Source organism: Hemicordylus capensis, chromosome 4, assembly GCF_027244095.1.
Source record: "Hemicordylus capensis ecotype Gifberg chromosome 4, rHemCap1.1.pri, whole genome shotgun sequence".
NCBI lineage: Eukaryota > Metazoa > Chordata > Lepidosauria > Squamata > Cordylidae > Hemicordylus > Hemicordylus capensis.
Genome location: NC_069660.1, coordinates 244,318,843 through 244,334,752, shown reverse-complemented (window position 1 = coordinate 244,334,752; position 15,910 = coordinate 244,318,843). Strand labels below are relative to the sequence as shown.

At 42.9% G+C, this 15,910-nt stretch overlaps 1 protein-coding gene across 5 annotated transcripts in view; it reads right to left on the bottom strand.

Moving 5' to 3' along the window:
* The window catches only part of COLEC12 (collectin subfamily member 12), a 162,181-nt gene that overhangs the window by 59,325 nt on the left and 86,946 nt on the right, over nt 1-15,910 (bottom strand). Inside the window, exons 1-2 of one of the 5 annotated variants that reach the window (XM_053247411.1) lie at nt 12,366-12,487; nt 11,152-11,258 (exon numbers count right to left, since the gene is read on the bottom strand). The exons of the other annotated variants lie outside the window; for them this stretch is intronic. Coding sequence (XP_053103386.1) covers nt 11,152-11,155 — 4 coding nt within the window. The 5' untranslated portion in view covers nt 11,156-11,258; nt 12,366-12,487. Of the gene's footprint in view, nt 1-11,151; nt 11,259-12,365; nt 12,488-15,910 lie in introns of those variants that run through there. 5 annotated transcript variants of the gene reach the window in all.

Genomic DNA, 15,910 nt, shown 5'->3' with positions numbered 1-15,910 from the left:
CTTTTTTCTTTTTAGCTTTTAAAAGAAAAATGTCCCTTGCCATACTTAAAAAATGAATGGAAAGAATAATCAGTCAATTGTATATGTCTAGTGTTTGTATAATCCATGTTGGTCTATTCTGCAGCATTTTGCAGGTGCCTTCAAGAATGCTCTGAAACAGCTTGTTCAGATGAAGCACGCAGAATGGTTGGTTAAGCAGTCTGTGGTGCTTCTACCAGGAGAGCTGTTTAAGCTGTCTGTGAGAGAAAGTACAGAGGCTTCTTTATGCCAACATAAGGAGATGTAGTTCCTTGTGGGACAGGTATTGTTTTCTACGACTGTGCCACAGAGTATGCAATGTGAATAACTGAAAGAGCTTAGGGTTTATAGTGGAAGGACTGACACATCTTGAGTCACATAGAGGATCTGTTTTAATACAAGCCACCAGTCCTCTAAGTGCTGCCGCAACCACATCAGTTTATGTTTCCCAACTGTCATCATTCCTGTGGCTTTGTTTGTTTTCTTGTAATGGTTCATAAGAGTTTGGGAAAATGCTGCAAAAAAAACAAAAGGCAACTGTGCTTGTGATTTGTTTAGAGTACATTGAAGGTATTGTCGTATACATACATTTAGCATTGCAAAACCCTGAAATGCCTTTTAATCTGAAATGCTTTGGCATTGTTTGAAACCATTAACAGTCTGGTAGCAATTTATCTGTTTTGGGGGGAAACAGTGGAGTTTTAAACATAAGAGTCATGACCTTTTGTTACTTCTCACATAACAATCTTTAAATAATGCTGCAGAACCACCAGCTCTGAAGGGGAATTTCCAGATATGTCCACGTTCCTTTCAACTAGAAAAGTTCATATTAAGTTTTCATGATGTTCAGTGTTTGATATTTGAAACAGGTTTGACTTTCTCCCAAACAGAATTTGGAACCGCAGAACCCAAGAGGGAAAGGACTTCAATTCTCCCTCCTCCCACAAGGCAGGAATCCACCCACCACTGTCCAGCCACAGTATATCACATGTTGAATTGTTTTTGTTCATAGGTCAGCACTTTAAAAAAAAAATCAACATATTGTGCTTATAGCTGTAAAGCTTTTGACCATGTTTGGCTGAAATGGTGCTATGGAATGAAATGGTCAGTTTTTCAAGGAACTCAGGGGTTTGCAGTCCAGATTTTGTTTGAGAAGGCAAATGTCAGTTTGGCTGGTATTAAAACTTCATATAGGGCCAAACTGAAGATTCGGAAGGGGTCCTGAGACATAGGGAAATGTAACTATGACACAGAGGAAAGTAGAAGGAAGGAATAGCATAGTGTAGAAATGGATAGAAGGAAAAACCTGAAAAACAGATAGGTGTCTTAGGGCAAAGGGCAAAGAAGAGACATCAAAAAGCAGGGGTGGGTGGGGCTGAATTTCACATTTTGACTGAACTAACTAGCTGTTTGGCTGCAGGCTTCTAGTTATTATCTATAGCAAAATGTTCCTCATTACAAGATTTTTGACAATGGACACAAAAATTCTCTCTCACAATCGAATTCCACAAACATCTGCTTCCTCTCTGTTTTGGATCCTTCCAGGACCCCCCACCATCTTGCTTCTTTGCAAGAAGGTTAAACTTCATATAAGCACAATACATTCCTAACATTCCTAAAGACTGCTTTAAATACAATCTGCATGAATATGTTACACTATAATTTAACCCTTCTGGAGTTTTTCCAGACTGCCAGCTTTACTGCAGGGGGAAGTGGCTTAAGTTAGCATGAGTTAGAACGAAAGTATATAAACCACTTTTATGCGCATATAAGCTAAATAAACATAAATTATAGTAAACCTGTGGCTGTGATTTTTTATTCGAGTTGGCTATGGTTCCTTATGCTTTTTCCAACCTGGGATTGTTCATACCGGCATGCTCGCTCCCCTCCTTCTTGCCCATTTCTGGCCAATAGGGTTGTAGGGAAGGCGAGGGCTCCTCTTCTCCTTCCTATTGGTGTATTCCCTTGTGCTCAGGTAGGCAAGTGAGTGGTGGATGGCTGGCTTTAAAAAAATCAACTTAAAAATATATATATATTTACTTGTTCTTCTCCGGCTGGAAGGATGGAGCCAGAGGGGAAGAGGCAAGTGGGTGGGTGGTTGGAGCCAGAGGCAAGGCAGGCAGGCTCCATGCCCCCCTTCCTCCAAAGGATCCACTATCTCATCTCTTCTCCCTCTCATCAGCTCCTCCAGCCTTTATGGGCTTCAAGTCAGTCTGGTGTAACTTGACAAGCTGGCGGTGAGTGAGCGAATGGCAAACTCACTTCGTCTTAAAAAAATAATAATTCACTATTGCCCTTGCACAAGTACACTATGTTGATGGGCCAACCTTGACAGGAAGAGATGGTGGATCCATCGGAGAGATGCCGGGTTGGGGGGGGGGTGAGCTGTCCAAGCAAAGCAGAAGCACCTGTCTGCGACCTAATGAGAGAAGCAGGGAGAGGGAGGAGAGGGCTCTGCCACCTCCTTCCTGCTATGGAAGACAGCTAGACAGGCTCAGGCAGCAAGAGCAGCTGAAGAGGCAATGTCAGGTGCATGGGAGGAAAGTTCACCAGCCTCACTTGACTTTCTGCTCCCCTTAACACCCTCTCTGCCTGCCCACCTTGCCTTTGTTTCCAGCCACTCATCTACCCACCTGTCCCACCTCTGGCTCCATCTTTCCAGCCAGAGGAGGGACACCTGCGCACACACAAACATATATTTTAAGCCAGCTATCCAGCAAGCCCCCTCTGGTCCCTCCACACAAAACTTCAAAACAAATGAACTGTCAGAAGACATTTGCAAAAGCCACACATTCCTCAGAGTTCAGACATTTTATCCATGGGTGTCTCCAAATGGCTCCCCATAAAAGATAGAGTATCCTGCAAATTTGTTTTTAACACTCCCCCTATGTGCTACTTTTAAAGGATACAGATACTGCGCAGCAACTGGCAATCATTGTGAACTGACATGCAAAAAGCAATTTGCTGTAAGAACCAGGGGTATAGGGTCCATTGGACAAGGGGGGGCTGCCCTCAGTTCCAGAGGGTCAAGGGGCCCCACAGGGCTCTACAGACCCATGGCCAGGGTGTAACATCGCCCCCCAATGTTTCTCTTCCTCCCCCCCCCCCACTGCCAGCTGCGTGACTCCCAATCACGGCCAGCGAGTTGTTTCCTTTTTTTCAGGCAGGAGGACGACGATGACTGTTGAGAAAGGAAAGAGTTAAACCAGCCCAGCAGCAGCCATCTTTGATTGGTCCTCTATGAGTTGTGCTCCTCCCCCACTCAGCAATTCAATGCAAAGTTGGCGAGGAAGCAGGAAGGAAGCATGGCCACAAAGAGAGCTGGGAAGGAAAGTCAAACAAACGACCCTTATCTGTTTTTTCTGTGAATGTGATTTCTTCCCTTAGAAACCAATGTGTGATTTTCTCCTTCCCACATTTATTAACCATTGTGTGTGTGTGTGTGTGTGAGAGAGAGAGAGGGGTGGGGGGGGGGAGAGAGAGAGAGATCCCATCCTCAACTGAAAGCCTCCCTTGGTGTGTCTCTTTCCTATCCCCAAGCTCTTGTTTGTGCTTGTGTGAGAGATGTTTAACTTTTAAAAAATGATTTAAAATGTATACATTGATAAGCTGGCAATGCAATATGCATATTTAAGGTGACTCCCAAATATTCCTTTAAGACCTTCAAATTTATTACGTAAAAACTTAAAGGTCACATCTTAAGGGATGGCATTTGCCGAACTAGATACTGCTCCTGTCGTCTTAGCTATCCCCCAGGCTTTGTTAGCTATCCCTGACAGATGGCTACCCAGCCTATGCTTGCTTACTTGCTTGCTTATTTAATTGCTAGTTCTCCCCTCCAGTATAATACTGCTTGGAGTGGCTCAAGCAATAAAAGTAATATAAAATTTAAAACAACAAAACAAATAAAACTGAGTGCAGAATAAAATCAGTTAAAACAAACTCAATTAAAAACAAAAACCCAATTAAAAACCCCAGACTATAGTTTAAAATTTTTTTTTAAAGCCTATCTAAACAGGTGAGTTTTAAGATCTTTTTAAAAAACATGGCAAAGTTCTTCTGGGAAGGCATTCCATAACCTAGGGATCACAACCAAAAAGGACCTGTCTCTTATCCCTTCCAACCAGATCTCAGTCAATGGTGGGGCTGCAAGCAAGGTTCAAGATAATGAGCAAAGGGCCCTGGCAGATTTGTATGGGTGAATGCAGTCCAACAGATACCCTGACTCAAGCTGTTCAAAAGGTCAAAAACAGCACTTTGAATCTGGCCCAGAAGCAAACTGACAACCAGTGAAGCTGCTGTAGGATGGGTGTGATGCTTGAGAAGCGACTAAGCACCCATGTAAAACCTCCAGACAAGGAGAGCCCATCACTGCATTAGGCAGACTGTTCCACTGTCTAACAGCAATTACAGTTAGGAAGTTCTTCTTAATGTCTAGCCTAAATTGGCTTCCTTGTAGTTTCAATCTATTGGTTCTAGTCCTGCCCCCAGGAGTGACAGAAAACAAATCTGCCCCTTCTCCTATGTGACAGCTCTTCAGATATCTGAAGATGGCCTTAGGCTTCTTCTCTCCAGGCTACACATATCCAGCTTCTTCAACTGTTCCTCATCGGACTTAGTTTCCAGACCTTTCATCAACTTCGTTGCCCTCCTCTGAACCTGTTCAGTTTATGAATGTCCTTAAAATGCAGAGCCGAGAACTGGACACAGTTTTCCAAGTCAGGTCTGACCAGCACAGAAGAGAGTGGAACTATGATTTTTCATGATTTGGACACTATGCCTCCATTAATGCAGCCTAAGATTGTATTAGCCTTTTTATCAGCAGCATCACACAGCAGCATCATGTTTAACTTCATGTACAATAAGACACCTAGGTCTCTTTCATATATACTGTTGCTAAGCCAGCTTTCCCCAATCCTGTACTTATGCATTTGAGTTTTCTTATGTAGATGTAGATCTTTACATTTGTCTCCATTGAACTTCATCTTGTGGGTTTTGGCCCAATGTTTGAGTCTGTCCAGATTGGACTCTTTATTCTTTCTTCTAAGATGTTAACTATCCCTGTAGCAGATTACAAGCCTTTGTAAAATGCTGAATCATCCCCTCTATGCTTTCCGAGCAAAGGCTTCTCCCAAAACATTCCTGTAATCTTGGTAGGTTCTAAGGCTACCACCACCATCCACTTACTGGCAGAGCTTAAATCCTCCCCTGGGCTTGGGTGGAAATCCCAGGGAAAACTCTCTCCTTCTTTTGCTATTGGAAAAGTATACAAAACCCAAGCTTATATGGGGTGAGAAAACTGGTAGTTGCTGAATGTCTGAGGACGTGTTTTACACCAGAGTTTGACCATCTTCCAGCCGCACCATTTTCCTGAGCCAAAAATCCACTCAGAGAGGCATGTAAAATGCAAAGAACAAAAAGGGGAAAAAACGTTATTCAAAATACTACAGATGGCTTCCGTCTGAGGCTTTCTCAGCTTTTAGTTACAGGTTACAAGAATACTTCACAAAGCACCCCAGATGATATTGGGCCAGCACATTTTAAAAATCGTGGTTACCCAGTTGCAAAGAACATGGATGTAGGAAAATACAAAAGCACCTTTAAAAACTTACAGATAGACCATCCTCAAACAGTATCAGGGATTTACAAAACACACAAAAGAAATATAAGTTTCTAACTCAAAATCTGACTAACAAACTGTTCCCTAGGCTGAATTCCCTTTTCCTTGAAAACTCACCCACCATCTGATGAGAATCAAGCTTCCTGCAATCCCATCTCTCAAGGATCCTTCCATGAGAGAAATCTCCAGGCTAGCTTTTGATCATGAGGGAGCAAAACTCCATTGCTCCTCACTAAGCCTTTCCACCTGTACTTCTCTCACCTCCAGCCTAGCTCCTTCTAACAAAGGAACCCTTCTCTTCCTCCTCATGGCTTTCAATGTCCTACCCGCCTGGTGTGTTGATTGGCTGATCCCTGGAGTTCATCAGCCTGTCAGCCAGGACAGGGTTCACTTCCGGTTAACTCTTTAGGGGAGAGGAGGGGCTGGTCAATGACTGATCACTACCCACCCGCCCTCCATTTCATGTCCTCTGCAAATCTGATAAGCATCCCCTCTACACTTTCCTCTAAATAATTTATAAAAGTATTGAACAGCACAGGGCCCAAGACAGAGCCCTGTGGCAGCTCACTCTATACCTCCCTCCAGGATATTGTGGAGCCATTAATGAATACTCAATGGGTACAGTTGTTCAGCTAGCTGTGAATCCACCTAAAAGTAGTACAATCTAGCCCAAATTTTATCAAATTGTTTACTACTGCTGCTGCTATTTATATACAGGAGAACCTCAGTATTTGCCAGGGTTCCATTCTCCGCTACTACCAGATACGGAAACCACTAATACTGAGTTATTGGGGCTATGGAAATCCAGAGGTTAGCTTCCTGGAGGTCGGGAAAAGTCCAAAAAATGGGATAAAAGTCCCTAGAAATGTGGGGGAAAGTGGCCTACCATGCTCTGCGGGCCCCCAACAGTCCAGCAATGCCCTTCAAGAGTACAAGAATTGGCTACAAACTGGCCAAAAATCACATTTTTTCTGTTGTTTTCGTTTTCCCCAAAATTAGTCATAAAATGGCTCCCAATCTCAAAATGACCTGTGAGGTAATTTCTGGCCACCCCCAACCCATGGATATGTGGATTTAACCTTTTTCTAATTTTTTTAAAAAAAACCCCATGTATACGAAGGTCGGGTGTCTATTATTCGACCGCAAATATGCAGATGCTGGATCCGTGAATATCACGGTTCTACTGTACCACTTTTCAACAGAAGTCCTCAAATAGGTTTACATAGAAAAGGTAAATAAAATAATATGGTCCCCTGTCTCCAAAGGACTCACAATATAAAAATAAATATAAGATAGACACCAGCAATAGCTGCTGGAGGGAGGCTGTGCTGGGGCTGGATAGGGCCAGTTGCTCTCTCCCTACTAAATGTCAACAAGGACATCATGCGAGACTTTGTCAAATGCTTTGCTGAAATCAAGATGCACTATATTCACAGCACTGCCATGATATACTAAATTAGTGACTGTTGAAAAAGCAGATGAGTTTAGCCTGGTATGACCTGTATTGGATCAATCTACGCTGGCGCCTACTAATCACCAGATTCTAAGTGCTCACAGACAGACTGATTAATAATTTGTTCTAGGATCTTGCCTGGTATTGACATCAAGCAGACTTGTCTGTAGGTGCTGGCTCCTCCTCTTTTCCCTTTTTGAAGATGGGAACACTTGCTCACCTCCAGTCTTCTGGCACTCCACCCATTCTCCAGGTGTCCTCAAGGATCACAGACAGTGATTTTGAGATCACACTGGGAAGTTCCTTCAGGACTGAGGATGTAATTCATCAGGATCTGCAGTCTGTTTGTGTAATGATAGCGATGATCTCTAGATGAATATGCATCATCAGTGCAGGCAATCTATCTTGGGCCTACTTCAGGATTTAATTGTATTTTCTGTGAATTAAAAAATGTCCTAGATTAGGCTTCCCAAATAGTATATAATAAGAAAAGAAACTCTCTTATATGAGAAAGGAGACTTGTAGTAATAAAGATGCACTAAAACCTAAACATGACACTTCTATTGGAAAACAATTAAAGCTTGTTCTTGCTCTCAAAGAGAAATATTTCATACTGAATTCTATAGAAGCGGAATCTGGCTTAAACATAGACATCCCATTCTGGATAAATTACAGCCACACAGCTTTACTAAAGAATGGGATCTTGTCCCATTTCAGATACTGAGCATACAAATTACTATCATCTGTTAAATGTATTTTCTCAGGGATATAGCCAATCACTCTCTTGACATACTGAGATCATGATGATGTAGTTTCATGATCAGTGAAGTTGGTTTTCTGGAAAATTACATATCGGAAAGTTTTCAGGAACAATTTTCAATGCCCTAAATAATGTGTGTTTGTGATTTGATTTGGCATGATAATTTGACATATATTACATAAACAAAACTAAAAAGTGTGCTCCATATTTTGTATCTGCTGTATAAAATATCTCAACAGTTTTTCAAATGGCTACAAGAACCTGAACTGAAATATTTGATTATGAATGAATTCAATAAAGCATATGTAATGTGCCTATCTCTATTCAAATGAATTAAAACCTTTAAATTGACCTTATTTTTATTTGAAAACTTTTAAAAGTTTAGACAATATACAATGATGTTTTTATACAATACACAACAGAGTTTTATGCAAACATTTCCAAACTTTCGACTCAACCAAAACAATGATACAATGCTTCATGTGCTTGAAGTGAAACCAAAACTAACTACAGTTTTGTTTTCATTTGTAGTCTGAGATGGAATAAGAGTTCAAGCTTTGGTTTTGATTCAACTTGCACAATCAGGTAAATTCATAAACTGATTTTTTTGGCAGGATTATTATGTGTATCTTGGCTTTACTTTACCACATTTGCAAATCAACACAGAAACACACAGAACAAATCAACACATGCACACAGACACACACAGAAAGGGCAAGAGGGCTAGCAGGGAAGAAGCCTTAAAAAGCTTAAAAAATTGTTTTCTGCAGATGACCGAGGGCTCCTTCTTTGGCAGGTAGATCACCCACCCAGATGATTACCAGCTGCTGCCGGTAGCTCGGAGGGTCAGGGTGCTGGGATGCATCACCTTGCCTCATGGAGCTCTCATAATGCACCTCATGAGTGTGCGGTCCATTATGTGGATCCCCCTCCCCAAAGCTGGCTGGGATCCCCAAAGTCTACAAGCTGTGACTACAAGCAGCCACGGCTGGCAGATTATCACAGAAATGGGGTTAAGAGAGCTCTCGCTCTCCTAACCTCATTTTAAAGGGAGGCTACAGAGGCAGGTTGGACGCTGCGGTGCTGGGACTGGGCCCAATCCCGGTGGTACACATGCACAGGCAAAACCAAGTTGGGCTTCCTTAGACCGGTTTTGCCTGCGCATGTGAATATCTTCACAGAGTTCCTAGCAATACAAGTTAATTACAACTCTGAAACTCTCCAATTTGCCTAATATTGTATTGGTATCCATTCAGTTCCCTAAATGCCTCCCTGGAGGCAAAAATGTGTTGGATGAGGGATAACAAACTGAAGTTGAATCCAGATAAGATGGGGGTACTGATTGTAGAGGGTCAATATCTGAGAAATTGTTTAGATCTGCCTCTTCTGGATGGGGCTACATTTCCCCCCAAAGAACAAATATGTAGCTTGGGAGTGCTCCTGGCTTTAAAACTCTCTCTGGTTTCTCAGGCTGAGGCAGTGGCCAGGAGTGCTTTTTATCAGCTTTGGCTGATACATCAGCTACACCCGTTTCTGAGGGTAAATGACCTTAAAACAGTGGTTTTAAGCTTACCTCTCCTACAAGTTACTCTGCCTTTGTAGTCATGCTTTTATGGTATAGCATTCAGTAATCTGCTGTTCACAGGAATATGTCAAGCTGATTCACGTGTCATGGAGAACGAGTCACCCGTTTCCTGAGCATAGGGTTGCCAACATTATATTGGCCAAATTTGGGACAGGAGGAGGAGAGTGAGGGGGCATCTTGGGGGCAGGACCACCTAGGGGGTGGGGCTTGCCCTCATGTAGGGACTCTGTATAGAAGAGTTCTGCTTCAAAGGCTTGGCCAGGGACAGCTGCTGCCTCCCAAAACCAGCATTTATAATCCTTTTTAAAATCGGGGTGGGGGGATGGAATATAATTGCCTCAAGTTGCAGATTCCACAGCAGATGGAAAAAACAGGAAGCACCCAACCAGAAAAGCGAGAGACGTCTTGTGAGACTTTGTCTCCTTTTTCATGTTGCAGATTTCACAGGGTTGTTTTTTTTTAAGTCAACAGGAGCAGAAAATAATTTCTCCATTTTACCAACATACTCATTTATCAAGCTCTGTGGCCAAACCGTTTGAATAGGCTTTGCGTTGTTTGCTGCTGATTGCTTAAGTGTGTGCCTAACGGGAGTGGGAAGGTGCGATCCCTTTCACTGCCTGCAATTGTTTGTTCCTGTCTTTCTCTAGGCAGGCAGCTGAGAAAGCAGAGTTAAATTAGCAAGGACGCAAAGGGTTGTGGTGTTCTCTCTCTTGCTCTTTTTGACAGACATGGACTAATGGATAAGAGAAGCCATATACAAACTGCAGTATACAAACTGAAAGGTGTTGGGTTCTACAATGCTGCAGCATTTTTTCTGCCCAAGACTCTCACTACTTTAGACAGACTTGAGTCTATTTTCTTGTTTCACTTTAACCCTTGTTATGCCATGGTATGCAGGCTCCTGTGCAAGCCCTGCCCACTTGTGGAGCTCACGCTGGCTGCTGCTGCCCACCTTCCATTCCAGCCACCAAAATGTGAGGGAAAGAGTGTCCTGGATGGGACAAGCACTTTTGCCCACAAAATGCAGGACATCCCGCATAATGCAGGAATGTTGGCATCCCTACCTGAGCATGCATGCCTGACTTTCAGTGTTGGGAAGGATATGCTGACACTGGCCATGACTTGCAAATCCACCAGTCTCAGCATATTCTACCTACTTGTGGTATGGAACCTGAGATCTGCAAACTGAGATTTGAAAGAGGGACAGATGTTGGATTCTGTACTACAAGAAGAGTAGATTATGCTGACACTGGTGAGTTCACACATCATGTTCAATGGCAGCACATCCTTTTCCACACAATCTGCGTACTAGGATCTGGAACATCCAATGTGAATCACAGCAAACAGATCCAACAACCATAAACACAAAAACACACATTAGAAATGAAGTATAAGAAGAAAAACTGCACTTAGATCTTTATTTTTGAAGTATAATTCAGAATTCACAAGTGTTTTTGTATTTATGGTTGTTGGATCTATTTGCTGTGATTCGTTCATTCATTCATTCGATTTCTATACCACCCTTCCAAAAATGGCTCAGGGCGGTTTACACAGAGAAATATAAATAAATAAGATGGCTCCCTGTCCCCAAAGGGCTCACAATCTAAAAATTCACATAGCATATCCTTCTCAACAGCAGAAGTTAGGATCACAGGCACATTTGGGGAACTGGCAGCTCAGCTGAACCGCCAGCTCACTATGACATGTGAACTCACCCATTTTTAATCATGTCTCCTCCAGAGGCAGGTTGCAGAGCCATGTGTTGCAGGAGCACAGATAGTTGGACCTGGCAGATGCAGCTTCCCTCCTTCATGTAGTAACACTAATGGTGGCAGTGAGAAGTTAGCAGTTAGCTAACTTTACTCAGTTAGCAGCTACCCCGCTAACTGAGTAAAAAGGTACCTTTTAAAGTGGCAAATCTCTTCTGTTTATCGTGAGGAGAGCAACTGGCCCTATCCAACCCCAGCACAACATTCCTTCAATGGCTGATGCTGGCATTTCCTTTTAGACTGTAAGCCCTTTGGGGACAGGGGAGCATCTTATTATTTATTTTTCTTTAAAAACCACTGTGAAACCTTCTGCTGAAAAGTAGTCTATAAATGTTTGCAGTCGTAGAGAACAGCAAGTGAGTGGGAGAATGTGCACCGCTGCAAAAGCATGCAAAGAGGCTGGCTTGGTAGCTAGTTGTCTACCCTGCCTCAAGAGGTGAAGTTGATGGTCTGGCTGGGGAGAACAGGCTGGGTGATCTCTGGGGAAGGAGGACAGAGGACTGTGTGTGGTAAACCTAACCAGGAGATGAATTTAAAGTTAAGAAGCAGGAACCATGAGAACTGTGCAACTAGACAGCAGACTGAGCAGACATACAGCTCACCTGGTCATCAGCTTCACAGTGGTGAGCTGCATATATTCTCAAATTATCCAATTTTTAACCAAAATATGCATATATAATGCCAATAAAAATATGCAAATTTTATGCAAAGTGGAGAAAAGTTGGTGAAAAGTGTCCCCTATTTCCACTTTTTGGGTGATGGATATCAACTTTTTTCACCATCTGTACCTAGAAACCCTATTTTTTCCCCTTTAAAAAAGAGGCGGAGCAACTGTGTGGAGAAGGGAAGGAAAACAAGCAGTGGCTACTTAGGGTCCTCTGCTCTTAAGCCCTGGAAACAGCTGAGAAGGGTTTCTGTCAGGGCTGATGAAATCTGCTCTCTCCCCACCCTGGGAAGAACTGTCTTGGAAATAAAGGTCAAATGGTTACACTTGAATGGCTTAACCCATGTCTCTTTGGGCCTGTTCCCCTATATAACATAGACCTGGGCTCTTTAGCGGTAATTTGTTTATATCCAACAGTGGCCTCCTCTGTTTTGCTTTATTTTACTGCAAAATTGTAGGCCTCAGTGCAGGGGCTTTGCTTTTACCATCCTCCTACCTTGCTCCTCATAATGGAGAGGGGCTGCTGAGTTCCTTGTAATCAACTCTTTTTGGCCTGTCTGGACTTCCATAACTGCGTGTGGCGACCATTTAGGTAAATGACCTCTGCGAGGCCTGGCATGGCCCACAGCCTCGCAGAGGTCATTTGCCCATGCGTGGTGGCCATTTTGTTTTTCCCAAAAGGGCCACCACGCATGCGCAAATGACCTCTGTGAAGCCATGGGCCATGCCAGGCCTCACAGAGGCCATTTACGCAGCGCAGCGGTGGCCAAAATGGTTGCCACGTGCAGTTACGGAGGCCTGAACGGGCCAAAAAGAGTTGTTTTACCCGGCTGTGGCGGTGATTTCAGAGACCGGTGGAGGGAGGGGGAACCTTTGCAGACACCCCGCCCCCGCGGGCTATAGGAAGCCCCCTGAAGTAAGTGGCTACAGGCACATTTATTTATTTATTTATTTATTTATTTATTTAATAACTTTGAAAAATTCACGGACTTGTCTGGAAGTTTAGTCTGGACAGAACCAGGGTGGGGTTTGGTTCGATCCCGAACCTCTGGACTGAACCCCCAAACCTTTCCGCACATCCCTACTTGACAGCCAGAATTTCAAGGGGTGAATTTCCAATCTCCAAATGCTGGGGGAAACTCCGCCTACTGAATTTCTGCCTGTCATTAAGTTGTTAGATAGAGTTCCAGACATGGTGGAAGCATGGTAATTTTTATAGTTGAAACATTACTTGATTCCACCATGTCTGAGGCTCTGTGTTTAACAGCTGAATGACAGGCAGAAACCAGTATTTGGAAATGAGAACTGCACCAACTGAAATGACACCTCTGACACTGCATCTAATTTGGTCCTTAGTCACTACAGTATACTTCTCTAGCTTGAAGGAAAATAGAAAGCCTAACTGCCTAAGATTGCAGTGTGGCACTAATACCCTCTTTTCAGCACAGTCAAAATATTTAAAGAAGACATGGAATTGTTTCTTTTAAAAATAAAGAACATTACAAAACCAGCTTTTCATTTAGGAAGCTTTCCTTTCCATCCTTCCCTTGTAACAAAAGTTCTTGCACTTCATAAATATATGAAGACTGACAGGCCAGAAACTTGGAAAGGAATGAATAAAGATTAGGTTTGTATTACTTATGATTGCTTAAAATTCAGTACTGAGTGTGGAATTCAAATACTACAGTTTCATATGTATGGAGCTGTCAAAGAGAGAGAGAGCCAATTCACAAGCCTGAAGCTGACCTAACTAGATTTTCTGCTTTGCAATAGCTTTTTTTTTTAAGGACAAAGAGAGAATATTCCTTTTACTTCTGTTTGTCTAGTCTAAGTGTTTATTTCCTCTGTTGGAAAACAAATGTCCAAATTACACAAAATTCCATAAATGAGTGCCTTTATATTAAGACAATTACAGGAATTAGAATGGGTTATCATGGTTGCTAATTCCTTTTGCAGGATGTTCTGTTATACATAACTGGAAAAAAATCTCCTCTTGATCCATTCTGTACTCATTCGCACAACTAACTGCCATGTCCCCTTTTCCTAACCTGGAAAGCTTCTGCAGCAGGAGAACTCTGTGTACACTGTCATCCCATGCTTGCAGGAGTTACTGCAGCAGCTCACATGCTCCACTGCCACCCCTCTGCATGCCTCACTCACTTGCCACTGCCACCAGCCCCTCTGCCATGGCCCACGTGTCCTAGTGCCACCAGCCACCAACACGCCTTGCTCACTTGGCTTGCTTGCTTGGCAAAGAGCCAGTACACATGGGGCTGGGAGAGCGGCCTGCCTGCTTGCTCGCTCAACCTCGATGGTGCTGGCAAAGCTAACAAGGACGAATGACATCACTGCCCATCACTTCTCAGTGAGCAGGTGGCAGCAGGATATGCAGGTGGCAAGTAACTGGAGAGGAGGGGAGGCAGGAAGGCTAGTGAGGGGCCCTTGGTGGCCCCTCTTTGGGAGGGGCAGGGAGGCACAATTTTTTTGAACACATCCACCCAATTATAGTTACATCCCTGATCTGATGAATTATAACCCAGCTAAGTGGGACAGTTCTTGCTTAACTGCACTATTTGGGGCTGCAGAAGTAGATCATATGTTTGGATACTACACTGTAAAAGACATTCCATGAATAAAAGAAAATAGTGTATCCAGAAGAAAGTTAGGTTAAAATCTTTTAATTTGACATGCTAGTTTTCTGTGTCTGGGGAGTTTCTTTTATATGGCGAAGGATTTAAACGCTAGTGTTCTACCTGCAGTCCAATGTGCTGCAGTCCAGCTGATTTGTGTAGCTTAGCTCTGATCATGTAGCTCAGCTCTGAGCTGAAAAGTGCTATTGCAACTGGATGTTCCAACTGTTTTAAGGCTGATGGATGATTCCAACTAGTGAGCCAAAAGTACTCATTTATATTTCAGGAACATTTTTGGAGCGTAGAAAAGGACCACACATTTATACTTTTTGGCACTGCTTGTGAAAATATCCACCTACTCATTTTACACCCCCCCCCTTGCTGTTTCTCTCAATTGGCTACATTTGCTCTCAGTGATGCCCTCAGGTAGTATCCCATTACATGATCACCACTTGCCCTGCGTGACTTATGTGATGGATTCAGTAAGCACTGCCCTGCTCTCAGTCTTAATGGACTTGCTGCCTCAGAGACATAATCACATAGTAAAATCTGATTGGCTGCCTAGAACCATGGTGTCAGCCTGTTCATACCACGATCTGTGTTTAGCTAGACTGCTCTAAACTAGTAATCAGAAAGCAGTAAATAAAAGAGAAAATTGTACCTAAGCAGCAACAGATGGGGAAACAATAATCATGAATAATATTTTTTTAAAAGATGAATATGCTCCTAAATGAGAGTTTTCCAGCAAAACTGAGTTTTCCCCCATGGTCTCATCAGGAGTGGGGCCAAAACTCAGCCACAGAGCACTTTTGCATACAGAAGGTCCTAGGTTCAATTCCTGACATCTTCAGGTAGGGCTGGAAAAAGAGCTCTGCCTGAATCCCTGGACAGCCACTGCCAAGTCAGAGCAGTCAATACTGAGTTAGGTTGACCAATGGTCTGATTCAGCAGAAGTAGCTTCTTATGTTTAGGAAATTATTTTCACCCTGAACAATAAATATTTGGAGAATATTTGGCACAGCCCTAACTGGGCACCGAAGGACAAATTTAAAGTTCTGACTTATGGGAGTATTTTCCACCCATGTGACATGTCTTTGTATTCTACTTCAAAACCAACCATCCTAGAGGCCAGACTAACAGCCCCTTCAGACACATAAGTCTTGCCTTTCTATTTAAAAATATACTCAGCTGACAACATTTTAAACACATACATACTCTAAAAACAAAATGGATCAACCAAAGAACTAAAGAAAGCAAGAGTGTGAAAACAAAGAAAGACCTGATCTTTTAAAAGCCCACTGAAACAAAACTGAAACAAAAACTGAGCAGGTACCTCCTAACACACCTGAAAATCCCTATCCCTTTTACCTTCCCTACCATTCATCTGTCAGGAGTACCTTAGTAGCAGGGG